This window comes from Phalacrocorax aristotelis, chromosome 3, assembly GCF_949628215.1.
Source record: "Phalacrocorax aristotelis chromosome 3, bGulAri2.1, whole genome shotgun sequence".
In the NCBI taxonomy this organism is placed as follows: domain Eukaryota; kingdom Metazoa; phylum Chordata; class Aves; order Suliformes; family Phalacrocoracidae; genus Phalacrocorax; species Phalacrocorax aristotelis.
This window is the reverse complement of record NC_134278.1, coordinates 124,591,781-124,618,365: the sequence shown is the minus strand read 5'-3', so window position 1 is coordinate 124,618,365 and position 26,585 is coordinate 124,591,781. Positions and strand designations below refer to the sequence as shown.

Here is a 26,585-nt window from a genome sequence, read left to right as displayed (position 1 = left end):
ATAATTTAATAATTTCTGAAAGAAATAGAATTAGAATAGAATAGAATAGAATAGAATAGAATAGAATAGAATAGAATAGAATAGAATAGAATAGAATAGACTGTTTCAGTTGGAAGGGACCTACAACAATCATCTAGTCCAACCGCCTGACCAATTCAGGGCTCACCAAGTTAAAGCATGTTGTTAAGGGCATTGTCCAAGCGCCTCTTAAACACTGACAGCCCTGGGGCATCGACCACCTCTCTAGGAAGCCAGTCCCAGGGTTTGACCACCCTCTCCGTAAAGGAATGCTTCCTAATGTCCAGTCTAAACCTCCCCTGGCAAAGCTTTGAACCATTCCCATGGTGTCCTGTCACTGGATCCCAGGGAGAAGAGCTCAGCACCTCCCTCTCCACGTGCCCTCCTCAGGGAGCTGCAGAGAGCAATGAGGTCACCCCCGGCCTCCTCCTCTCCAAACTAGACAAGCCCAAAGTCCTCAGCTGCTCCTCTCCTCATAGGACATCCCTTCCAGCCCTTTCCCCAGCTGTGTTGCCCTCCTCTGGACATGTTCAAGGACCTTCTCATCCTTCTGAAATTGTGGGGCCCAGAACTGCACGCAGTACTCCAGGTGAGGCTGCACCAACACTGAATACAGCGGATCATCACCTCTTTCGACCGGCTGGTGACGCTGTTTGATGCACCCCAGGATGCGGTTTGCCCCCTTGGCTGCCGGGGCACACGGCTGACACATGCTGAGCCTGCTGTCGGCCAGCACCCCCAGACCCCTTTCTGCAGGGCTGCTCTCCAGCCACTCCTCTCCCAGTTTATGCTTGTGCCTGGCATTACTCTGTCCCAGGCGCAGGATCCGGCATTTGGACTTGTTAACTTTCATCCCGTGAATCCTAGCCCAATGCTCCGATCTATCTAGATCCCTCTGCAAGGCCTCTTGTCCCTCAGAGAGTCAGCAGCACCTCCCGGTTTGGTATCATCAGCAAACTTGCTAATGGTGCCTTCAACTCCTGCATCCAGATTGTTCATAAATATATTGCACAGAACTGGCCATAGAACCGAGCCCTGAGGGACGCGGCTGGTGACCGGTCGCCAGCCAGATGTAGCCCCATTCACTAACCCTTTGAGCTCTGCCCTTCAGCCAGTTCTTCACCCAGCACACCATGAACCCACTCATCCCAGCCAGACAGCTTGTCCGGATGGATGCTGTGAGGGACAGTATCAAAAGCCTTACTAAAATCCAGGAAACCGACATCCACTGCCTTCCCTTTACCCACTAGGCAGGTGATATATTTGATATCATAGAAGGATACCAAATTAGTTAAACAGGACTTTCCTTTTGCAAACCCATGTTGACTGTGCCTGATATTTGCATTATTCTTTAAGTGCCTTTCAGTAGTACCCAGGCTAATCTCGATAATTTTTCCAGTTAATTTTTCCAAATTAACTTCCAGTTAAGGAAGTTAGCTAAGAACATCAAGAAAACAATGTTCTTTCTCTGGCTAAAAAAATTATTTGTCTATTATTTTGCTGACCCTTTTTTTTAATGGAGTTTTTGCGTCATCATGGGCCATTTGGAGCAGTGGCTTTAAGTTTTGCTGGATTAGGTCAGCAAAACAGTGTTGTAACTTGCTCTTCTTCCCTCATGTTTTCTGTGCAGAAGTTTTACCAGTTTTGGCACATGGCTTTGATTTGTGGCAGAAGCCACAGCTCAGACTGACTTCTCTGAGGTCCAAGAATATTCTGTAGGGTCTTCCCTTCACTGGCGTTACAAGAACCTAGCAACAAAAACAGCTGACATTGTATTCAGACAAAGATAATGCAACCTTCCTCAACTCACTTTCCTTCACAGAAAGGTGGAGCTTCAAGTTTCAAGTCCCCTCACCAAGTGGTCACTTGAGAATCCCAGTAGATGACCAAACCACCATCTCCTATTCTAGAGAGGGGTAAATTAGAATATCCTTGTCGTCTTCTGGGAAGGAGGTCTTGTTCAGTTGGATTTTTTTTTTAAAAATCAGACCCAGCCTAACCTGCACAAGGGTTGATAACTACCATACAGGATTGGCTTGTGGGACCTCACAGTTGTCCAAACATACCAATACACCAATAATGAATTTCACGGTCTTAGTTGACTCCTTGTCGTATTCATGACAATCAGAAATAGGAATGAACTCAAAACCACTTATATGGTACAGCTAAATCTTGACAGGCACATCTTAGAGAGTGAACAGGGGAATGTCTTGCAGAGATGTGGACCACCACCAAATATCCAGTAATCAGGCAACACCAGCTGGTGGGGTTAGCTACTTTGTGTGCAGCTGATATACAGCTATTTTTAACAAGTGGCACAAAGACTTCAGGATGTGGGTACAGAAGAAAATAAGGCTTATAGAAAGTCCTGCCGAGACCTACGACAGCATATACACTTTTTAATCACATGCCTGATACAGAGTTAAATTGCTGGGGGGATTACAAAGCAGATTGGCCACATATTAGGATATAAGGAAGTGTCCTGGTTTCAGCTGGGATAGAGTTAAATTTCTTCGTAGTAGCTAGTATGGGACTATGTTTTGGATTTTTGCTGGAAACAGCGGTGATAATGTGGAGATGTTTTAGTTGTTGCTAAGTAGCGCTTACACTGGTCAAGGACTTTTTCAGCTCCCCGTACTCTGCCGGGGGCACAAGGGGCTGGGAGGGGACACAGCCGGGACAGCTGACCCAAACTGACCAATGGGATATTCCATGCCATATGACGTCATGCTCAGTATATAAAGCTGGGGAAGAAGAAGGAAGGGGGGACATTGGGAGTGATGGTGTTTGTCTTCCCAAGTAACCGCTATGTGTGATGGAGCCCTGCTTTCCTGGAGATGGCTGAGCACCTGCCTGCCCACGGGAAGTAGTGAATTAATTCCTTGTTTTGCTTTGCTTGTGTGCACAGCTTTTGCTTTACCTATTAAACTGTCTTTATCTCAAACCATGAGTTACCTCACTTTTACTCTTCTCATTCTCTCCCCTGTCCCACCAGGGGGGAGTGAGCGAGCGGCTGTGTGGGGCTTGGTTGCTGACTGGGGCTAAACCATGACAGGAAGAAAATTTTTACTATGATGGTGGTTGAAGCATTGGAACGGGCTGCCCAGAGAGGTTGATTGAGGCCCCATCCCTAGAGACATTCAAGGTCAGGTTGGACGGGGCTCTGAGCAACCTGATCTAGTTGAAGATGTCCCTGCTCACTGCAGGGGGGTTGGACTAGGTGACCTTTAAAGGTCCCTTCCAACCCAAACCATTCTATGGTTCTGTTTACCATTTCATTATAATCTATCATTGAATCAATAATATTGAGTCTATGTTTCATTAAAAAAAATTATATGACGTGGTGCTATTTTCCCCTCCTGGTGCTTACCCTGCTTTAGGATGGACGTGCTCTGCTGGAGGATGCACCAGCTGCCTGCCTCATTTGTCGCAGAAGATGCAAGGTAGATGAGGTGGGACCACGAACTAGTGTTACAAGGCTAAGGGTTCTTGCTGCTCAGGAGAACTGGGTTCTGTGATCGCCTCTGTGCGATACCAGGAAAATCATGAAACTAAACATTTTGCACTTGCTTTTTTCCCCTTAGTTTCTGGGCATTTGACTTGCAAAAGTCACTCCGGTTTGTAGAGTTGAGGATTCATAGCTGAAGCCTGAGCAAATGGGAACATTGTTTGAGATGCTGAAAGAGGTAAGGACTCTGAAGAGGCAGGTACTGACAATCTCACCTGTTCTGTTCAGGCTCTGCCTCAGCTTCCCACTGTAAGATGGGAATAGTTCCACCCTTGCATTCCGCCAGGATACTGTGGAGACACGTTCTGAAGCAGCCCATGATAAGCAACACAGAGAAGCTCATCAGGGAATAGTTCTACACTGAAAGCAGAAATCTGTGAGCAAATCAGGCCCGGGGCTACACAATGAATAAAGACACCAAAATAGTATCGAGTAACTGCTCATTAACTGAGCATTGCCTATACTGTGCCTTGTGGGAATTCCTGCAATGGCAAGCTGGAATAGTAGTGCATACAAATGAGAGGCACATGGAATATGCAGAAGCAAATTTAACTCTGTCATTTCTTAAACAAGTGCTTAACATAGCTTCTTTAATGATCTTTTAATATATTTTTTGCATTTATTCAAATTCTGTTTAAATAGCCTCAAATGTGCTCACATTGTTGTTGAAAGTATTGTTTAGCTAGTACGGGCAGAACTGTGAGGAAATATACTCACTTTTACGGCCTTCTAATTTCTCATTAATAGATATCTCATACTTGCTCTCTATAGTTATTTTCGAGAGTCTGAAGCAAACCCCCAGAACCAAACATGCACATCCTGTCTGAGAAAGAAGAAAAGGCCTCAGAAAGGTTATTATTTATGACATTTCTTATAACCTCAAAGTTTCCATTAGCTATTTTTTCACAAGAGTCTTATCATCTGAAGTTTTTTCATCACTTGATCTTTTAAGGATATGACTAACATACATATCAGCACATATCACACACATGTGCTGTGTTCTGATGAGTAGGCTAAAACCTCTCAGACAATAAGCAGTACAAGAACCATCGTAGTGAACAGTCAAGAAAGTTAAGGATTGCCATCCAGCCAAAAGCCGTGTGAGCCACACTTGGCAGAGAGAGGCTGTTACAGTGTAAAGATCTTTAAAGTTGCTGCTACTTGAAAGGTTTTTAGAAAGTCACAATGGTTCTTTTCTATAAAGTTTGGCTCATTCCTTCCCTTTACTGAAGGAAAAAAAAAGGTGCATCTCTTTAGAGGATGCTGTACAAAGAATACAGGGCTCGGGTATGCGCCTAAAGGCACAACAGGCTATGTACAGTGAGAGGCTATGCAACAAATAGATTTTGTGGATTGGGTGGTCTTTTGAAACACACCCATACACCATGCCATTTTTTCCATAAAATGCTATTCTACGTGTAAGCCTAACCTCTGTTCTGGTTGTATACTTAAGCTGTGGCATATGAGGAAGTATTTGGCCTCCAGTAAGTGGAAAAATCTCCCACCCTAAAATAAAAAACCCGAGGAGCCAGGAGCAAACTTTGAATGCGAATGAACAGCGCAGTGGTCATTCACGTGACAGCTGTTGCGCAGTTCTGTGAAGAGGAAGGCAACCAGGAGAGATCTTTGGTTTCTCACTGGGCTGGGGGCCCGCTCGGCCCGACAGCCAGGCCTTACGGCGCCTGCAGTCACATCACCGGCTCAAGGGAGCAAAAGGCAAAGCGTGAGTGGTGGCACAACTGCTGGCATGGCGGCAATGGGGAACCGGCATCCGAGTTACATGCAAAGCTGGAAAATGAAAATCAAGGAGTGAGTGCAGAGCAACTCCAACCGATAACCCCAAAGATTCCACAATTTTTAAAGTGTTTTTTAGCTAAACACCTGACGTATTTAACCAAATCGTCTATTTGACTTTCATCTTTTCCTAAACTGGGAAGCCTGGAACCAAAGCACGAGGTTGAATCGCACCGCAGCAGTACCACAGTGACAGGCCAGGCCTTACACAATGCAGACAGTGAAAACAGAATTGCTGGCTCTCCATTTCTGAGAGCACGCGTATTAATTTAAAATCCCCCTTTGCGGTCATTTCTAGTTGACGATATTTTTTCTGTTTCAGTCAGCTGTTTATCACTTTAACAGTAGGTGGCAGTAATACACGGTCCTGTGTTATTTCTACTTGGAATTTGGGAAAGAAAAGACCCTGTTACAGGGTAAAGCTGCTCGGTTTGTTTGTTCACAAGTGTGAGTGGTGTAAACGTACTTGACAAACTCAGACATACGTCTTTCTCTAACAGACAGAAAAGTTGCTCGCATACCAGTTCTGATATTTATGGCTGTACTTCATTTAATAGTGCTGTAAAGCTGAATTCAATTAGATGTAGATGTACAATATTTATTCCAAATATCATTCTCCTTAAGGATTAAATATGCAGGTGCCTGTGTCATTTTATATAGCACTTATTCCAGTAATCTTGCCTACCATTTTTTACACATCTCAGTACTATTTAAGTCAGTCTAATGACTTTAAGTATTATTAGTTTTCATCTCTATTTCTTAGGAACCACTCCTCCCCCAAGTTTTCTTTAGTCTCCTTGAAGAAACAAATCCAGATTCTGATGCCAAACCAAAGGAGAACAAGAACTATGGCATTTTCTAGGACAATTACGTATACAGATTTTTACCCCTATACAATGAAGACGTAGGAAAACTATATAATCAGCTCCTCACAAAGTACATCTTTTGTTACTCCGTTAATATCAGAAATCCGACGATAAACGACTGCTATATTAGAGTTCCAGGCTTTAATAAGCCCTTTTACAGACTGTTGTTCTTTGTGTTCTTTCCTTCTGCTAGAGCTGATCCTATTGTAAATCACTGCAAAAATGCTTTGTTACAATGTCCTTCCAAATCACCGGCAACTCCTCCTGTATTTACCTTTGTGTCACTGACAGCAAAGTTTTTATTTATTTAATCTATGGTGTGACCTAGAATAGCTTAATTTAAACTTCCTTCCATTTTTTCCCCCCTTTGACCATAACCTTGTAGAGGCTAGCTTAAAAATCTTGCCTATTAGCAGCCAAGCACCCTGCTGCTAATTTAATACACAGTGTAGGAAGCAAAGAAGGGGAATTTGGTACGTAATAGAGGAAGGAAATAGTTTTCAGTACTGCAATGATAACATTTTAAATTCAAGGTAAACCAAGGAGATTAATCTGAGGAATGCAAAACAGCCAGCCCCACAAGTGCTACTGATACTTTATAATCCATCATTAATCTACCACCGGGAAGTCTCATTTCATCAGAGCAGCAAGCACTAGGATATGAAGAAAAATTTGCTAATAATATGTCAAAAACTCCTTGAATCCAACTTCTGAAGTTCCCATTCCGTGAGATGACAGCACCAACAGTGACAGCACTGCTAGCAGCGAGCCTCCAGTATTTTCTGGGCCTGAAATAAAAAGTGACAAGCTTATTCGCATATGAAATAAAACAGGGAGAGAAGAGTAGGACGCTAGGAGGGTAACAGGCCTGGTCTTGTTCTCACTGAAGTTAGTGGGAATCAAACCAGGCAGTCTGATGAAAATAAAAACTCACTGCTTCAGCCTACAGGATACCTTACTGTGAGACACAGCCACATTTTGGAGGGCATTCTTTTTTTTAATCATGCTATACTTCATGGTATAATATGTATTTATTTTTAGAAAAACACCCAAGATTTTTCAGATCTTTTTGTGTAGAGTTTGAGGCAAGATCAGTATGAAACTCAACCTTCAGTCCAAAACAATTATGTTCACTTCTTCTGAAATAGCAGGTTATCTAAACTGCCTCAGAGGTCAAAACATCAAAAAATATATATTTTTTAAAATTGTATTCTTGTATCCAGCAAAGACATTTTATGGTTTGGAGGGATTGGAGGAAAATGTTGATTTGTGGATCAAGCTGGCATTAAAAAAACAGATGAAGCCATTCTCTTCAGAGAGTCAGTATTTTGATGGTATTCTGGAATACAGTCATATGTTTTTATGTGATCCAAAGCTGTTACCATTGCTTTGAACTGCTGATTTTCCAGGTGTACACCCCCCCCCTTCAAATTAATAATTTGCCAGTAGTATATATTAATTCAGGGAACTGGTAAATAAGGCCCAATGACATTAGAGAAAGCTGTCCTGTTTTCCACTAAGGAGTTATGCTCATACAGTTTAACCTCTTCAGGTATGTTACAGACATCTGCTAAAATACATGTGCGGTACTTACATTTACGGTACTCTGTGTGTTTACTTTTTTAAAACTAGAAGCATGAAACCATCTTAACAATGTTTTTTTACCTGCTTAAGCTATGAACTGATGAAAGAAACCACAAATAAGGGAGCCAGCTATTAAAGACATAAGAGGTCCAACACCTTCACTACTTCAGGAAAAATTCTGGATAAAAACCTTCAGTCCAAACAATGACGTTCACCTCTTCTGAAAAACAATACCGGATTTTTGTAACTGCAGCTCTTACAACTAGTGCTGCTGAAAACTACTGTGAAACATTTCAATCTCAGGACCTCAGCTGCTAACGCTAACTGGGAACAGAAAACAAGCTGTTTGCAATACTGTAATGAGCTGTGGCAATTTTGTTATTTTAGATGGGAATGTTAATGATGAGCCACAAACGCAAGTCGTAACAAAGCCGTTGAGAAGCAAGCTGTATGCCCTATATTCCCCTCCCTTGCTGTTCCAGTTAAAACCATACATGCGGAAGGGCAAATGAAAATGTTGCCATGGTGATCGGAGCAGTTACCAAATCATGTACAGTGTAGGAAGGATTCCCTAAAGAACCTTATTAAGCGTTTTGTTGCTCCTTTTTAACAAATATTTTCAGAAAGCCATTTTAATTTCACTGTCAATAAAATAGCTACTCAGTTAGCTAAAGCCTATTCCTCTACCCCCCAAAATAAAGCTGAACACTCCATGCATTGAGAAATATTCTTGTTAAAAGTGAGGGATGGGAATCTTAAGCTGAAAACTTCAAAATAGGAACCAAGGACAAACCTAGCCAGACAAGACCTGGTCAAGACATTTGAGTGTTTTTCAGAATGGGTACTGCAAAGCAGTTCTGTGCCTTCAAGACAACGGGTGTCTGCAGCTGCCAAATTAACAACCAAACCTTTAAAGGAAAGGCATCCCAGAAGCTATCGATTAGAAAGAATATTGGTTTTTTACAATAACATTACAGGAAGTAAATGAACGTGGAGGTTCTCTGTTAGGCAGGTGTGGTGCATGAGCCGGCCTGCAGCACAGCCACAGCCCAAAGCCACCTGTCCCGTGTGACCGGACTGCCAGCTGAATGCAGCTGGGTGCGGTGCGTTATCCAAGCTGGCTGGCAAAGGGAACAAAACTTGTACGACGCAGGCATCTTTTATTTCTACCGCTCAAAACAGTACAACAAACATGGATGGAAACTGCTAAAAATAACCTGGAGCAGGGATGTGCACTTTGGGCTAAATGCAAATGGCTTCATTCACCAAACTGCCCTTTTTTAGCATCTAAATTCAGCATTTCAGTATATCCCAAGGCCCTCAGTTCCTCAGCTAGTCTTTGCCTTACAGCTATCGAAGATGCTTATGGAATACAAGTTTGTGCGGAGGAAGCACCCTCTGTTATGGGTGGCTGTTCAGAGCCTCAATCCAATCAGACTAGTGCAACTCTCCAAGGAAACTGCCTCCCCCCTTACCTGTGGGGCTGACTTGACCGGCGTTTCTGAGGAGTGACATTTCCATCTTACTGACACACTCCACATATAATGTACTGCAGTGAAAAATCATATATATCTATATATATATATCACATATATCAGACCAGAGAGGAGTGGTAACTTTTTTTTGAAGAATTAAAAAAGTCAATAAGTTATTTCCATCAGATGCCTTGATTGAGCTTGATTTTACTTAATGAAGACGACAGATCAGTCATTCCATACCTCATTCTTTTCCTCTCTCTGCACTTTAAACAAGCTCAAAACAAAAAACCTCCCAGAACCTCTACAAATTACTTGCTGATAACTTGTTTGTGACTAATTTGTGGCTTCAAAATATACAAACTTATCGGCCATCGATGGCCCAGTGGTCTTGCTGCATATTCCAGAACAACATTCATTTACCGTTACTCTCCATCCCCATAAAGTCTTGCTCTCATGGGCAAAAGCACATAGAGAGCTGCTCAGGAAGTGTAATCCCCCTCCCTGCACTGACCAGTGCAGATTTACACCCTCCACTAAGACCCTCAGGAACAGCTGATATATTACAGTTCAGTTTACTTTCTAAAATAATTTAAATCATTATCATTCAAAATAAGATAGAAGCAGCCACGTTTTTCTACAGTTTTATTGATGCAGTCCTGGTGCGTAACTATACATCTTCGTTTTGCTTGTAGTTACAATGCTGCTTTACTAAGATTGTTTTTATAGTCAAGTTTATTACAGTCTTCACAAAACATATTTATAAACATCACTTACTGTATAAGACTGGTCGTTCCAAACATCGTAAATCACTGCCGTTTTTTTCCTAAATAGTGCTACTTGAGGAAAGGTCACACTACTCTCGTTAGATAAAAATTTTTAAAAGCAAATGAATTAAATTCATCTTCCAAAGAAAATAATGTTAAAAATAGCTTCAGAATTGGTATGACTCATTTAGGTCTCAGAAAAATCTATGACTGGCAAAGACATCACAGCTAAGTTTCTCATTTTTAGGTGGAACTTCCTGTGTTCCAACTTGTGCCCATTGCCCCTGTCCTGTCACTGGGCACTACTGAAAAGAGCCTAGTCCCATCGTCCTGACACCCTCCCTTTAGATATTTATAGGCATTGATGAGATCCCCCCTCAGTCTTCTCTTCTCCAGGCTGAACAAACCCAGGTCTCAGCCTTTCCTCATACGGGAGATGCTCCAGTTCCCTGATCATCTTTGGTAGCTCTCCGCTGGGCTTGCTCAAGCAGTTCCCTGTCCTTCTTAAACTGGGGGGCCCAAAACTGGACACAGATTCACAGAATGGTGGGGGTTGGAATGGACCTCTAGAGATCATCCTGTCCCACCCCCTGCTTGCGCAGGCACACCCAGAGCAGGGGGCACAGGACCGCGTCCAGGCAGAGTTTGATGTCTCCAGGGAAGGGACTCCACAGCCTCCCTGGGCAGCCTGTGCCCCTGCTCTGGCACCTGCACAGGAAAGACGACATCTACAATTTGATACTGTAATCAATACTCTCATTAAGACCAAAAGAATCTTTATGAAGAACTGAAATTAAAGTTGTACATTGGTCTGAAAGATAAGGATTATCTTGCATTTTTTAGGACTTTTAAAATTTTTCTTTTTACCAGAAAATGCACTACCTCCTAAAAATATTGTACTTATAGGCTAAGTATTGACATCTGAAGAAAAAAAAGCTAAAACTAAAAGCATGCAACATTGATACCAAATTGTAGCAGAAGACATTTTTAATGGAAAACTGACTCAAAGGATAGTACAAAAGAGTTTCTTCTCCCTAAAGGGATTTTCGGATGCAGGCACTGGAATAATAAGGGGATCTTCTCCAATATGAGCATCACAATATGCCAATAAATCTGCTGCAGCCTTGGATACCTAATAGAAGAGAAGAGAGAACTACTGTAATACTTGATTCTGAACCAATCCGCATTGCACCAATATTCTTCACACAACATATGATAATCTATCACAAAATAGGAGTAGATTGGTTTATCCTTTAAATTACTAGAGACCAAACGCTGAACTTACTCTTACTAGGCCTAGTAACCTTACATACATATTATTTAACATAGTGACATGAAATGGTGTCAGTTTATATGATTCGTGTTCAGCTGTTCCTCTCCATCAGAAGGAAGGTCAGGAGCATATACTCATTAAAAAAATGCATGTGCTAATGGCCCATAAGCAATAGGGACTCTCCCTGAAGCGTGTTTCCGCTGAGGCTGCCTGCTTCAGCGCCTATTTCCAGTCATTAGAGCAGCAAGGCTCTAAGGTCTTCCACCTTACACTTAAACGCTCTCTCTACCCTGTGCTCCTCTGGATGCAAAACAAACAGTTCTTTAGGCACATGACCATGGGATTAAAAAGAGAAAATAAATCAGGAGCAAAACTTGATCATCGTGTGTCATAGCTCTCATTTAAGCTAAATACTGCCCTTTTCAATGAATTCAGACTAGTACCTTCTGCTTAGTATGTTATTATAAGTAGTACTTTATTCATTGCATTAATTTAAACTTGAGCATTACCTTAATATTTTTATACTTCTAAAACAAACGATTCTATAGTCTCCAAATTCAGAACGTTTGTTTATGCTTAGTGAAAAGTCCTACAAGTGTGTTGGCATACAGGATATTTTGCATGAAATGAAAAATTAAATATTAAACCCTTTCAGCTGTAGCTGAAACCAGCCTTGTGCCATAAGAATACTGGTGACATTAGGCCACTGTGGCTCATTTATTTTTTCAAGAATTTAGAATGTATATACGAAATATTTTTGTTCTGCACCATTAGCAAGATATTTACAAGTATCTGTATGTCTTTGCTTTGTTTAATCATTATTAATATTATGACAGAGTTGAGAAAATGAGATAGGAAGTCTTTACAAAAAAGCCTTTTCTCTGAGCACCCTGAGAGCTTCTCCTGAGTCAAACACTGAGGTCAGTGTGTTTGCACAACTATAGTGAAGCGGGGGGGAAAAAAAAAAAAAGAATCAGATTTCTGCTGTTTTCCTAGCAGGTGTGTCATCACTGTTGGCTTTAGCATCCCCACACCCTGCTTGCTTTGGCACACGTCCAGCCTGTAGTAGGCTTCAGATTAGACCTATGAAGTCAATGGATGTTGGATCAGGATTCACATGAAATTTAAATACACTTATGGAAGAAAATAACTGACATTTTATGTTTTAAATATCCACTAAAACATGCCTTTGTAGGATGCTTAAACCCATAAAGTACCTATGGTTGGCATCCCAGTATAGACTAGCCTGCTAGCAGAGGAAGCAAGGGTGTTTGGGTGTTTAGATTACTTAAACTTAGTTTGCCTTTGAATCGGCCTGTAAGACAAAAGTGTGGGCAGAGACATCACATGTGAACAACAGATTGCTGGGCCAACGCCAAGCAGAAGACTGAGCACTGGACTGAGCAGATCAACAGAGATATTCAGAAGGACCAGTGCTTCCCAAAAGAGAAGGAGGTCAAACAAAAATGTGTGGAATATGATGGACTTCAAAGTAAAAAGAAAGGATTGTAATTATTTTCAGACATAGTTCAATTAGCAACTTGCTAAACAATGACAAAAGAATGAGGCTTGGCGTGTGAGGGCACTGTCTCGAACAGAGAGGTAGAACTGTAATAGACAAACAGAAAACTTAGGAATCCTACCGTATTCCCAAATTTCATTTAAATTTACTTGTGAATCTTTAAAAAGCAGAGTCTCCGAAGAGAGGCACAATGGACATGGACTACAAAATTCCTATCAAGCCCAAGAAAGATCAAAAGACATCAAACACACTTTTCTCTGTTAATGACTGATGCTGTACCTCAGCAAAGTATAAGCTAGCATAGAATGCATCCACTGAAAAGGAGGTTAGCGTGTTTCCAGTAACGTCAGGATGAATGTACCACCACAGCATCCTGGACAAGTATTTTCAATTAATGGCAATCACCAGTACATTCATAATTATTTAACGTACACATTTTCACTTTTCTATTGTCCTTCAAACTCAGCTGCATGTCTCAAATCAAAGCAGTTCTATGCTCTAACTAATTTATTAGCTGGTCCTGAACTCTTGCGTTCCAACCAAGCAAGTCAAGCTCAGAGCCACAGGTGCCCACAAAAAGCTCAGTGACATTTTCAGTGCTATGTCATAACAAACCTAATGGAGAGCTAGTCTAATTCTCTGGGTCCCAAAGGCAGGGTTTATTACAGATGCCCAGCACATTTTGTCTTCAATTATTAAGCTACTGAATAAGTTATTTTATTCATGAAACCAACAATCTTTTTAAGTAGACTGACCCTACAGGAGCAGAGAACCAACGCTGCACTTCAACAGACTCGACCTTCCCATAACTATCTTGTTTGTTCCACATACGGATAAGTGGCATCAGACCAAGTACACTGCTTTTCATTCGATGGAAGAAAAGTACAATTTCAATCATTATTCTTAGCAGCGATAAACCCAGTAATATAATTTTCTGTTTCTCTACCCATTACTGTGCTTTGACATCATATAACAATGAAAAGGATATTCACTAGCAAAAGCACAACACAAATTTTTGTATCTAACTTGTCCTCCAGCGTGCTGGCAGGAATGCCAAACATCATGAACAGATCAAGCACTTTATTCAATGTCACAGTGTTTAATTCACAAATTAGTTTGCTTCTGGACAAACCATAATTCATAGTACAATTTAGTAGAAAACAAACCTGCAACTAGGAACCGAGGAACATGATCACATTGCGGCACATTGTCAAACTTCCCAGGCTGTACTAGGCCATGTATTTTCATCTTTTAAAAAAATTAAAAGTCTGGGGAGAAGGAAGCCCCCCATTGGGGTTACAGTGGTTATAAAACTGAATTATGGCCCTTTCTTCACTTAAACTGGAGTAGCTTAGGCTTCTGCAGAGGAATAGTAACCATTTACTATGGGGAGTTAAGGTGCTGATGACATTCCAGTAGCACTGAAAACATTGGTTCCTGTGGCTGTGAGCAGTGTTGGCAAAGTCAGAACTGTGGCCAAAAAAAGGGCAAAATACAACATTGCCTCCAGCAAGCTTCCTGCTCAGTGTTGTTATTCAGAACAGCAGCGGCGGAAGCCCCCCGCATTGAGCATTGCATCAGGGCTACAAGCGGAAAGGTCAGCATGCAGAGGTCACCTAACAGCCAATACTGTGGTTTGTTACTACACAAAGTAACATGCTGATCATCCAGTTTGTGTCATGGAGGAAGTTAAATGAAGACCACCCCATTACAGCTTTTATTCACTTTTAGGTTTATTTGTAGCTGAATGCTGCTGGACAGTTTCAGAATAGCTTTTATCAAGAATTAAAATAAACGTGTGTAATTTGAATATTCAAATGAAGTTAACACATTTATCATGTCAGCTCTCCTACGCAAGACAGCTTGGTCTGCAGATTCAAAGTAATTCATACATATTGCAGAAGCGGCTAAAGAAAAAAAACCAGACTCGTTTGATTGATGAATTCGAACACAAAGTTAACATTTCATTTTTTAAAATCTTTTAAAGCCCATAGATAGAGGTGATAGAGCGTATATGTATCACGCCGGTCTTACATTTTATACAATTACTTTTATTCTGTGTAGTGAAAAATTCGTCTGGTTGTCAAATTACCAAAATGAAAAAACCAACAACACACGCAACCCCAATGCTTTAAAGAATTAGTCTCAGGACAACTGTGGAATTTTGCCATTATGTTTCAGAACAACAGAGGTGATAAAAACAGCTAAAGTTAGAATATAATCCTGTTAGCTGCACTAATAATTATAACCTTCAATGACAGGACAAAATGCTGCAATTACTGTGTCATCTGTCTTGTCATAGACTGTGACTAATTACCATCCTTGCTATGACACCCACTCTGCTTATCCTTTACATCTAAAACAAAGAGATTCACACACATTTATTGGCAATCCCACTTCTTACCTCCCAACACTATTCAGAACCACTTAGGAATATTTTCTACCTTCTTAAGAAAAAAGAAAATGGAATAATAACTGATACACCACGATTCTTAAATGTCAGAGCACCCCTTGCTTTCCTGCTTGCAAAGAGAAGGTTAAATAGTGCTTTATTCTGGGGACAACTGTGAAAAAAGCACCAATATTATCTTTGCTTTCTCTACTTTACTGCTAACATCTTTGGAAGACACATTATTCTATACGTCATGAGGCTACTGTTTGTCTGATTTCATTTTTTTGTTTCCTAGCTTGAAACCAGCGCCTCCTGCTTTCTGCTGACTTCTCCATTATAATTCTAGCCATTCCTTCTGCAGGGAAGTAAGGCAGGTTCAATTTATGATTCTTCTGGGTTTCTTGCAGTTTACAAAAACCCACCACAGTCATACTCCTTCCAGCAACTGATCAATACACCAATAACTTCATCCTCCCCTTTTAAGTTGTCCTGTTTCTTTTATACCTCAACAGCAAGTTGTCTTTGTGGAACCTCAAAACACTGCATTGCTTGCTGCTCTGACTGGTTATGGGACTTGATTTTTTAAATCAGTTGAAAAATCCAGAACACAGCAGCGAATGGGCAACTATCATCATACTTCTAACTACAAGATTTTAACTGAGCAGGCCTAACTCTTGCTGGTTACAGCAGCAACTATGCACAGAAAACAAAATGGCTTTGTAGTAAAAAAGTGGGCTGGAACTTCTGACTACCTTAGTCAGTAATGCAGGCACCTTGAAAATTTCTTTTTTAATGTTAACAATGTGGTCTTGTCTATAATGGGAATAACTGCTTGCTTATAGCTACTTGCAAAACAGTGTTTAATTAAATTATTTGGAAAGCACTGACCTTTTGTTAAATGTCTAACTAGTTCAAGCACATGCAAAACACCAGAAAAAAAAAAGGACGTAAGTTCATTTCTCTACCTTTACAGTTATGATCTGGGAACTCAAAAGCTCCCACTGAAACCACTGGAAAGTCTCTTGGTAAAATCTGGCTACACTGAAACACACACTTAACTGTTTCCAAGATTAAAAGGCAAGGCAGATCTTGAGGGAATAAAAAGCCAACCAGTCTGTTCTCACAATTCCTCCTATAATTGTTCAAAGAAAATCTAGAAATTAAGACATCTGGTTTATGTTTGTACAGTAACCCTCAGAATACTGAAACACATTAGATTCTCTTTGGTGCCCTTTTGGTCCCAAGCTGTTTTGAAAGGTGAAATAATTGCACTTTCAAGCAATCTGATTTTTAGGTCTGCCACAGTTGCTAATAACTGTGTTCTTTTTAATTAAACTAACTAAAAATAATTACATATGTAAGAAAGACAAAGGTTAAGAACTTTATACATTTAACTAATCAAGCTGCCTGCATAACTGAGCTAACGACGTGGTATGTGACAGTTATCACTGACTCTATAAAAGCAAGTTTAAGACAATCTACTAAGTATCAACAATTTCAAATTCCAGTAATCTGGCTCATACTTTTCCAACCCCTTCCTCTGCTGCCCATGCACACCCACTCCTTCTTGTCAGTTCTGCTGTTCATGCAGCTGCAATATGACCTGAATAGGGGGAGTAACCCCACTGAACACTGAAAAGGCAGACCTTCCCTTACTGACGGAAACAGAAATACCTGTCCCTGTGAACAGGCATCGACTACGTGATGAATTTGTCAAAACACTATACAGGATGGAAACTACAGTTTTGCAAATTCAGTGCTCTTACAAGACATTGCTGTAAACTGCAACAAAATGAAACAACTGAAATTTGTTTTCATATAAGCAAGATTAACTACTCGTGAATTGCACTATTATTTCTGAATTATAAATACTATATTTCTGATCAGTGAGTTTATAATCTGATACTATTTTTAAATTGTAATTATATACTATTGTCCCCATGCTGACTGCATGCAGGATTTCCCCATGCAGGATGGATGGATGGATGGACAGACTGAGTTAAGACTACATGAAGAATTTAATGTACAACATTTCTAAACTGTCTTACTGAGTTTGTAACCTCAGTTACAAACAGTTACAGTTTGTACAGCTGTTTGCAGAAAAACTGATTATTTAAATGTACTCCTTTTTCTAGTCTTTCCATCTCTAAACTTTTCTTAGTTGTAGAAGCTAGATTTTTCATCCAAATAATTATTCCCTATTTTCAGAGGCGGAGAGAGTGTGCAAGAGATGAGCGCTGTTTTCTTAAAACTTTCTGTGACATTACTAGTTTCTAGGTGCTTGATTTAGTCACAAAATTTTAGCCTAGTGGAAGGCAGAATGACAGGGAAGAATAACCCCACAGGCTTTTCTGGTTAAAAGTGTTGAGAACCTCTCTTTCATAGTGCCTTTAGTTAAAACATTTAACCCACATATATTTAGAGGCGTGATAAAACGAAATCTTCACGTACAACGGGCTATCAAGTGTGAAGAATTGTAACTGAGCACTGCAATCATACATTTTTTGTGCAATGCTGTCTGTGCTAAAACAAATAAAAGCCATTCAACTCGTCTCATTATTATTGAAAAGTATTGCAATCTCTTAAAGACTTATTCCAGTTCTTACAGGACAGCTTACCCTACACCAAGAAACCTGAGCTGCACTTACATTCAGCTACAGGTGACAAAGAAGAGCACCTGAAGTGCATGTGCCAGCTGATCTTACATATTTCACAAAATACTCCTTTTGACAGATGTAACAGGCAGACTAGAAGCCAGTCTTTGAAAATCACTTTGCTAGAGCCAAGGAGTTAGTATGTAACTAATTCACAGTACTGAATACCAGTTTATAGCTCAACACAGAATTCTGACTTCAGCTGATCGAGTCTTTCTGCAATATTAAAGGGAGGCTGTACCGCAAACTAGCGAGTGGATTCAAAATATCAACAAGTCTACGTTTACCTTCATCCTATCCATGTATGCTTCCATTTTTAATTGTTCCACAGCTTTCCTGGCTTGAGATATATTGGTTGTACTGTTTGACACCAATTCCTTCATTTTGTTTTTCCTAGAAGAGACAAAGTTGACACAATTTAAAAGTACAGGTAGCAAACAGAGCAATTAGTGAGAAAACCGTTATCTGGAATCTAACCAACCCTCACCCACCACATTGACACTGCCAGGCTGTAGGTCACAAATACAAACCAAACACATTTCTATTCTCTTGTTCAATAGCACCTTATTGCACTACATATTTGCGTCCTCAACTGCCAGTACTCAGTCTGAATTCTGCAAACAACGTACAAACGCAGAGCACATGGCATTATTTGAGCATAGAAATGGTTGCCCTGGTTCAGATTACCAATGCAGAACAGCTGTTTCACAAAGAGACCTTGCAGCCATTACACAGAATGGCTCCATACACCAGTTAACACATGAAAACAAGTCCAGAAATGTGTGCAATGGAAACGAATGCCAGACTGCTCTCACCAAGCATCAGAAAGAGAGAAACTTTAAGACAATGAGTCAAAATTCTGACTATAGCTTTAGGGAGTTTAGAAATGAAGTAACAGATTAAGAAGTAGTAATACAGTGGTTTCCCACTTTTTGCTTACACATCCCCAGTGATGTCTAAAGACGATTACACACCAGTATAGTATACTATGCAGTATAGAAATGCATTATATTTTAAGAGATCTGCAGCTCTTGGGAAGGGACATCTAATTAAGGTATGTCAGTGTTTTGTTTTCTTGCATTGCTGCTCCCTGAGAGCCTGAGGGTAAGTCAACTTGTTATCATGCAGTCCTCAGCACTGTGACCAGATTAGTCAAGATGACTACATTTGAACCATGAATAAACTTACAAGATATATGCCCTAGGTGGTCTGCATGTTAGGAGACCTCACGGTGACACCAGTATGCGCACTGGTCCAGCACAAGTAAAAGTTACTATTTTGAAGTCAGGAGAAGTTGAGCTCAGCCCACATGGAAAGAAAGATAAGATACAGATGACCTAGAGAGGTCCTGGACTAGTTATACTACTAAGTCTAGGTGCTGAGGTTTCGATCAGCCAAAACACTCGCCTATGGTCCTGTATATATGGTATACCCCAAATGCCAGCAAGATTAGTCTAGCAAGGAGTGTTATAAACCAATACAAAGTTAGGCAATGCAAAGCCAGGGTGTGAGAAGCAGCTGGGATGCAGGACAAAACACACAAAAGGAGGCATTTTTTATTGCTGCTAAAAGAGTTTTAGGCTCAGGTCTTTCAAAATGAATACTTCCGGCCTATTTCTGGACAAGAAGTGAAAATCTAGAACTACACAGACTTCCCTTCTTGAACCTCAATAGCTTACCTGATCCAGTCATGGGGGTATGAGATACAAACAGGAAATAAAGTAGGACACAGGAAACACCCTTTTAAAACAAATTATACATACAATGTCTTACGCATGTTAGAGTTAATAGAAGTACAGAATCCAGAGCACAAAAAGAATAGAGAAATAACATTTTAACTGCTTCGATTTCACAAAACACAGATGCTCAAAGACAAGGCAAAGATAGATGTTTCTTCTTTCTAAAACCGGTAACCTGTGCTGGAAAATGGGATAGTGGAATACAAATACAATGGTGAACCATGCTCAACAATAATTTGAAGAAGCAAAATAATATTTTTCAGCACTTTTATAAGACTAGGCAGGAAAAATGCTACCTTAAAATATATTAATTGTGCCAAATAAAACAAGAGGTTTAACATATGCCAAGATGAACAGGTTTTCTGTACACGTGTGTCATTTGAATGGAACACAAGTCTCCCCCTTGCACACACTCTGATGAATTAAAATCATGTCAGAACACAGTAGCTTTTTCTTTTTTTGTCTTGGTCTTTGTTTACAATCTTTTAACTCATATTCCTCACAAGGCACATGATTAAAGACATGCGGAGGAACTGGCTTTGCATAAAAATGCTCTGTATGGTACAAAACCCCACAACCAACCAACAGCCTCCAAACACTTTTCATATGTGTTTTGACTTGCAGTGGACAAGTGGAAAGAATACAAGACCTTCACAAGAGCCAGAGTTCTGAATTACAGCTCATCTCTGGACTTTTTGTTCAACTCAACTCCCTAGCTTTTCAGTCTTGACCTATCCATAAAGATAAGAATAAACATACTTATCTTTGTTTACAGAATGATATCCCCACAAGTATGAATAATTTAAATTTTGTTACCATCTCCACAGCTAGACTACTAATGACCACAGAGCCAAAAAAGTCAAAGCTAAATGAAGTCACAGGGCAATTTCTACATCTGCCACAGCCCAAGTCCAAAGGCAAATTAGAAATTTAATTCTGAATAATACATTTAAATTGAGTTAAGCAACTGAAACTCCATGAACAGTCCAGAGAATTCCAGATCTCCCAAGGTTTTCTGACAATTCATTCACTCAAACCATAAAAGTGATAAACGTTAGAGCTAGACAATTTGATCTGTCACTGGCTGCTTTGAAGTTGGCGAGAACACTGTTTCCAGTTCTTCCAGCTAGTTGTAAAGTATCTACTGAATAAGAGATTGAACTTAGACCATAATGGAATTTTGAAAAGGCTATTAGGCACAAAAATGCTTTAAAAAAAATCCAAATGTTTACAAAACAATGCCACAGACATAGTATGTCCTTACCTATATTCTGAAACAGCAAATGGGGACAAACTAAAAAAAGAAAATACATGTCTTCTCTGGTAAACTATTTCACTATATCAGAAAACAGAGTAAGAGGTTTCATAAAAAGAACTTTAAAAAAGTCTGGAACTAGGTGTTTCAGACACTGGAGAAAATTTCCACTTATCCCAAGTAAGAGGTTTGTTTATACTCTGAAGCACAAACATTTGTTCTGTTTCAAATCCTGCTCTTACCCTGGCCTTTACACACACTTAAATATTTAACTACCTTATTTCTGGAAGTGCTTAGCATCCATTTAAGTATCTAATCTCTTTTTTCTCACAGGCAGTTCTGGTTCCAGAACTTTATAAGAGGGATTTCTCCTGTTTCACTTTTCACTTACCAAGCTACAAATACCTCTGCCTTCTCTCACTCTCTACAAATATAGTACATATTTGCACATCAGTTAAGGCCCTATTACACATGAATTCATGTTGACAATGAGAATTGTACTCACTTTCAAACCACGCTGCGATGAACTGGTCCTCTTTGTATCTCAGCTTTGGCTGAGGGCTGGTTCTGTTCTCCTTAGGACCTGTGATATTCTTTAATAACCTTAATATTCTTTAATGAAATAATATTGTTACTTAGAAATAAAGCTCTGGAGAGAAAAATTTTAATAACAAGAGAGTCTACTACACACCGTCTCCCTGAACGACCATCCCCTGGAAGGTGAGGAAGCCTCCTCCTTTGAACACCCTCTTATGGGATCTCTCTCAGTGGTTCCTTTGAGGCTGCAGCCTGACAAACAGCTCCAACCCTCTCTCCTAAGACAGCTCCTTTTAAAGTTGAGTATTCTCGAGGCCTTTAGACCCCTGGGATGGCACAAGCAGCTTTGTATTGTATCTGGGGGGCAGCCTAACAGGATCATAGAATCATAGAATGGTTTGGGGTGGGAAGGGACCTTTAGAGGCCATCTAGTCCAACCCCTCTGCAGTGAGCTGGGACATCTTCAACCAGACCAGGTTGCTCAGAGCCCCATCCAGCCTGACCTTGAATGTTTCCAGGGATGGGGCATCTACCACCTCTCTGGGCAACCTGGGACAGTGTTTCACTACCCTCATCATAAAAAATTTCTTCCTTATATCCAGCCTAAATCTACTCCCTTTTAGTTTAAAACCATTTCTCCTTGTCCAATTGCAACAGGCCCTGCCAAAAAGTTTGCCTCCCATCTTTCTTAGGGGTCCCCTTTAAGTACTGAAAGGCCACAATAAGGTCTCCCCCCAGCCTTCTCTTCTCCAGGCTGAACAACCCCAACTCTTTTAGCCTGTCTGCACAGGAGGGGTGCTCCAGCCCTTGGATCATTTTTGTGGCCACCTCTGGACCCGCTCCAACAGGTCCATGTCCTTCTTGTGCTGAGGGCCCCAGAGCTGCATGCAGCGCTGCAGGGGGGCCTCACCAGAGCGGAGCAGAGGGGCAGAATCACCCCCCTCGACCTGCTGGCCACAGTTCTTTTGATGCTCAAAAGGCATAAGTTCTTCCTATCTTTTAAATTACCTAAACAGCCTTGAACCAGAAATTACCCAGCTAGGCTCAACTAATGTTCATTGCTGGTTGTTTTCCCAGCAGCCCCCTATTAAGTTAGATTGATACACACGTACGCAGGTCCCGATAATCACCGTAGTTACAGTAACTATGTTAGCAATCAGACTACGTGCCGTCTACATGTTCTCAATACATGCCAGCAGACCTAGATTATACAGGAGCTCATTTATCCAGCATATTTTTATGCAGGGCACTGGGCTCATTAATCTAGTCCCTGTGACTCTTAGAGAAGAGGAACGCTGATCACGTTAACAAAGAACAGTGACAGCAGCTACACAGCCTTTTTCAGCCAAGTAGTTTCTGCTGACTGTCACACCACGCTAGTCAGCCGTTTCCTAAGCATTGCTCCTGAAAGCTGCATAGCGACAGCCTCCTAGCCAGCTGAATTTTCTGGGGTTTTGAGGTTTTTTACCTCACATGAACTTCATTCTTTTTTCTGGGTGCAGTGAACTCATTTGTGCCAAAGATCTTAACCTCCAGGGCTCATAAAAATGCTCATGAAGAGCAACTTTTCCTTATTTGTTTTTAGAATAGGTTAGCTTGTACCCAACAGCACTTCAAAGGCCAACTTATGATAACCCAGGAAGTTGCATAAATATTTGCAGGTACAGCTTTACCTTGCAAGGGGTAAGGCATGCAACCTACATTTACCAAACTTTATAAACACTTGTTAGTAAAATGCAGAAAAAGTCTGAAAAAATTAGTAATATAGAAGCAAAATAGAATTTAAGCTCTTCAGTACAGATTTCTACAAGCAACAGGGGTGAAAAGCTGGACTGCAAATTTTTGCCTCTCTGCTTCTAAGTACAACCTTAAAAAACCATACCAAAAGAGTGACCCGTAGAATTCATTCTAGAAAGCCCTAAACCCAATTGTTGCCTTCTATTTTCTTTCAGCAATCTAAAGTGATGGACCTGAAATTAGTAGGCAGAAGAACCCAGGGTTCACGACTCTGAAGAACACCTTCCACACAAGCTCTGTACTTCTTGAACCACGCAGCACCATAGAAAAGTTAACCCAATCAAGCAACTAAGTCCCAGTGACATTAGTGGGAATCATCCCTAAATAATGACCTGCAAATCACAGCCTAAATTGTGGAAAGATCCCCATGTTTAATTAGCCACTTGCAAACACAACAGGAATATAAACAGCAAAATTTATAGCCTCACAGCTGTTTCATGCCAGACTAGCGTGTCAAAGGAATTTCAGGGGAGGTTGCTATTAAGATATGAGAAACTTAAGAAACATCCCCATACTAAGAGCACTAGATAAGCTAGCATCACTGTCCACACGACATAGGGAATTTCGCGTTCATATGCATGGCACAAGGGGGACAGGAACAACTGCCTCTGCGACCTCACTCCAAGATTTACCGCACCTGGCGTAGCTCTGTAAACAGAGAGGGAGGCTAAGGAATCCTTTTGCTTTCTCTATCCCATGGCTGCATGAAGAAATAATAGAAAACTACTACAACTTTATACTCCATCCACTAAGGAGAAGCTCAGTAGTATGAGCAGAAATGATTAGACTACAGGCAAGACTATTGCTCACAATAAGAAGAGAATATAATTTTCATTCCATAAATCTGGTGACTTCAAAAAACAACTGCTGATCACGTAACTGCAAAAGAGCCAAACTTCAACAGCTTTCATCTAACATAGGTGCTATACCCAGTCCAACTACTGAGTTCCAAAAATTCTTGCCACTGTGCCCAAATCTTTTAATGAAAAACATCATCTCACTTCTCAACATTTAAAAATCTAAGGAGGCAGTGGGTGAACCAATGTGACATTTCACACGGACAATCTTTTTATGCAATATATTTATCACCAGCATACAGGTTATGGGCTTATGGGCACATACAGTCCAGCAAACCATCAGAGATCTATAAAGTCTGAGCCAGAAGGATGAGACCTACCTACTCTTTTATCTCTTCCGCTAACTTTAAAAGATAGTTGTGGCATTTTAAAGAAATAGATGGGAAACTCAATTATTCTACTTAAATAATGTTTAAAACGTGGCTGACTGAATAGTAACATATAAAAGTAGAGAAAACGCCTCCGAGAAGCCTGGCACTTTATTACCTGCAGGACAGAGCCGTTTGCCAGTTGTTATTCCAGTTTTCTGCCTCACTGCGCTACCTTAACCGTCTTGCTGTGCAGCAGCTTACAGCACCGCACGCTAACAACCACGGCCCGCAGCTGCCGGGCGGTAGGATTTGTCCCTCCACCGACGCGAACCAGTCGACAGGAACAGCCGCCCCTTCCCTGCGCCCTCACACCAGCGGCTGAAGGAAGAGGGGTGAGCAGGCTGGGCGGAGACCCCTCGCCCCCGTCCGCGGGAAGGGGTACCCGGGCACAAGGCAGGTTGTCGGAGCAGGGGGATTCCCCCACCGAAGACAACGACGGCCAGAGCCGAAGCCGACTTTTGGGGGTAACAGGGTAACTCCGCAGGGCGCGGCGTTGTTTACCGACAGCCCACGGGACCAACCGGGCTGCCGGCGCGGCGCTGGCGGCGGCCGAGGCCAGCCGGTCGCGCCCCGGGCGAGCGGAGGCAGCCGCGGGTTTCCCAGGACATCGGAGCCGCGACGGAGAAACCCCCGCGCCCAAGCGCCGCCACCGGCCGCCCCGCCCCGCGGCGTGTGCCCCCGCCGCCGCTCCACCTGCCCTCATCCCGCCTGCCCCCCACCCGGCGCCCCCTCCCGCCCCCCCGCCCCGCGGCGGGGTTTGGCCCGGCGGCGCCGGGGCACTCACCGTGCGGGGGCGGCAGCGGCGGCAGGGAGCGAGGGAGGCTGCTGGCAGCCCGGCTCGGCGCCCGGCGGCGGCGGCACATGGCGCGGCCGGCGCTGACGGGCGGGGCGAGGCGAGGCGAGGCGGCCAACGGCTGCCAACGGCTGCCGCCGCCCTCGCGCCTCCCGCCCCGCGGCCGAGGCGGCGCTCCCACCCGCTGGCAGCCCTCCGCCGCCCGCAAGGCGGGAAGCGGGCCGGGCCCTGAGGTGACCGTGAGGTGCAGGCAGGGCTCCGCACCCCGCCCGGACGCGCCTTCGGGCTCTGCCTGCCTCCGTCCCCTGCCTGCCTCCGTCCCGGGCAGCGGCGTGCTGGCGAGCGCTCGCCGCCTTTCTACCGCTGCAGCCACCTACTTCTCCGATGGCGGCGAACGCTAGGGATCAGTCAGCCAGCCAGGTGTTTCTAATGCATCGAATGAGGAAAGCCTGTGAGACACAGGTTGGTTGGGCTGTCTGCCCCTTCCTCAGGCCCAGCAAAGGAAGGGTGAAGTTAAAAGCCCACCGCGAAAAATGGAGCACTAGGAGTGACCTTGTCAAGGCTAGTATGCCACAGTAAAACGCTTCAGCTTTATAGATCGATTTTTATATACTTCCCCATTACAAATTTGAGAGTCCAGCATAAAGGTCGGTAGCAGTTAAAGTGCCGATTAACATTAACTGAAAAATTAGTCTGCCAATAATAAATGCATTAGCAGGAATACCATCTGCACAATCTAATTTATTTTGTTCCCCAGTAAGGTGGCTGCTTCCTCTGGAAAGACATACATTTGTCACCCTTTTCTCTCACCCCGCTATCAGCACTTTCTTTCATTCCATCTTAATAGAGCAGAAGCATTTCCAAGTCACATCTATTTTTTACACAGAACAGGGAAGAAGGTGCTTTGGAGCAAGGGCAGCCTCTTCAAAAACTGAGTCAATGGCTTTTAGGGTAGTGGCTTGTGAGAAGGAAACGCAGCACTAAGAAGGAAAACATTACTGAATATAAATAAGTTAAGTTCATAAGCTTACTTTAAGTAGAGCTCCAGAAACTGATCAGAAACTTAACTGGCCCAGGGCTGCTGCTGTTTCATTCACATTTAATTGCATCATCATTCTACAAAAGGCTCTATTTACCAAAGGATTTACATGCTATTAGACAAAGAACAGTTGCTTGATTATTTGAATCATCTGACAGTTGTCACTGATTTACACAACACTTCTACCACTGGATTCTAACAATTTTATTCTTTAAGCTAAGATGTAAGGGGCAAAATAGCTGTTTTAAAATGTATTTTCATCGTACATAAACAAGTTTTCTCTTTAATCTGCAAACTTATATGTTCCACCACAACCAGAAGTGTCCTACAGGTTTTGAATGCAA

At 42.0% G+C, this 26,585-nt stretch overlaps 1 protein-coding gene across 2 annotated transcripts; it reads right to left on the bottom strand.

Moving 5' to 3' along the window:
• Window positions 1–10,981: 10,981 nt before the first annotated feature.
• On the bottom strand, window positions 10,982–25,355 carry GNG4 (G protein subunit gamma 4). 2 transcript variants are annotated; one of them, XM_075089447.1, is made up of 4 exons: window positions 25,194–25,284; window positions 21,353–21,459; window positions 18,141–18,246; window positions 10,982–11,144 (listed from the first exon to the last, which is right to left on the bottom strand). In XM_075089447.1, exons 3-4 carry the CDS (start codon window positions 18,234–18,236, stop codon window positions 11,016–11,018), a joined length of 225 nt encoding a protein of 74 aa, XP_074945548.1. In that variant the 5' UTR covers window positions 18,237–18,246; window positions 21,353–21,459; window positions 25,194–25,284; the 3' UTR covers window positions 10,982–11,015. The 2 variants fall into 2 exon arrangements, with proteins under 2 accessions (XP_074945548.1, XP_074945547.1); XM_075089446.1 differs by lacking the exon at window positions 21,353–21,459 and having other exon boundaries at window positions 25,194–25,355.
• Window positions 25,356–26,585: the final 1,230 nt, after the last annotated feature.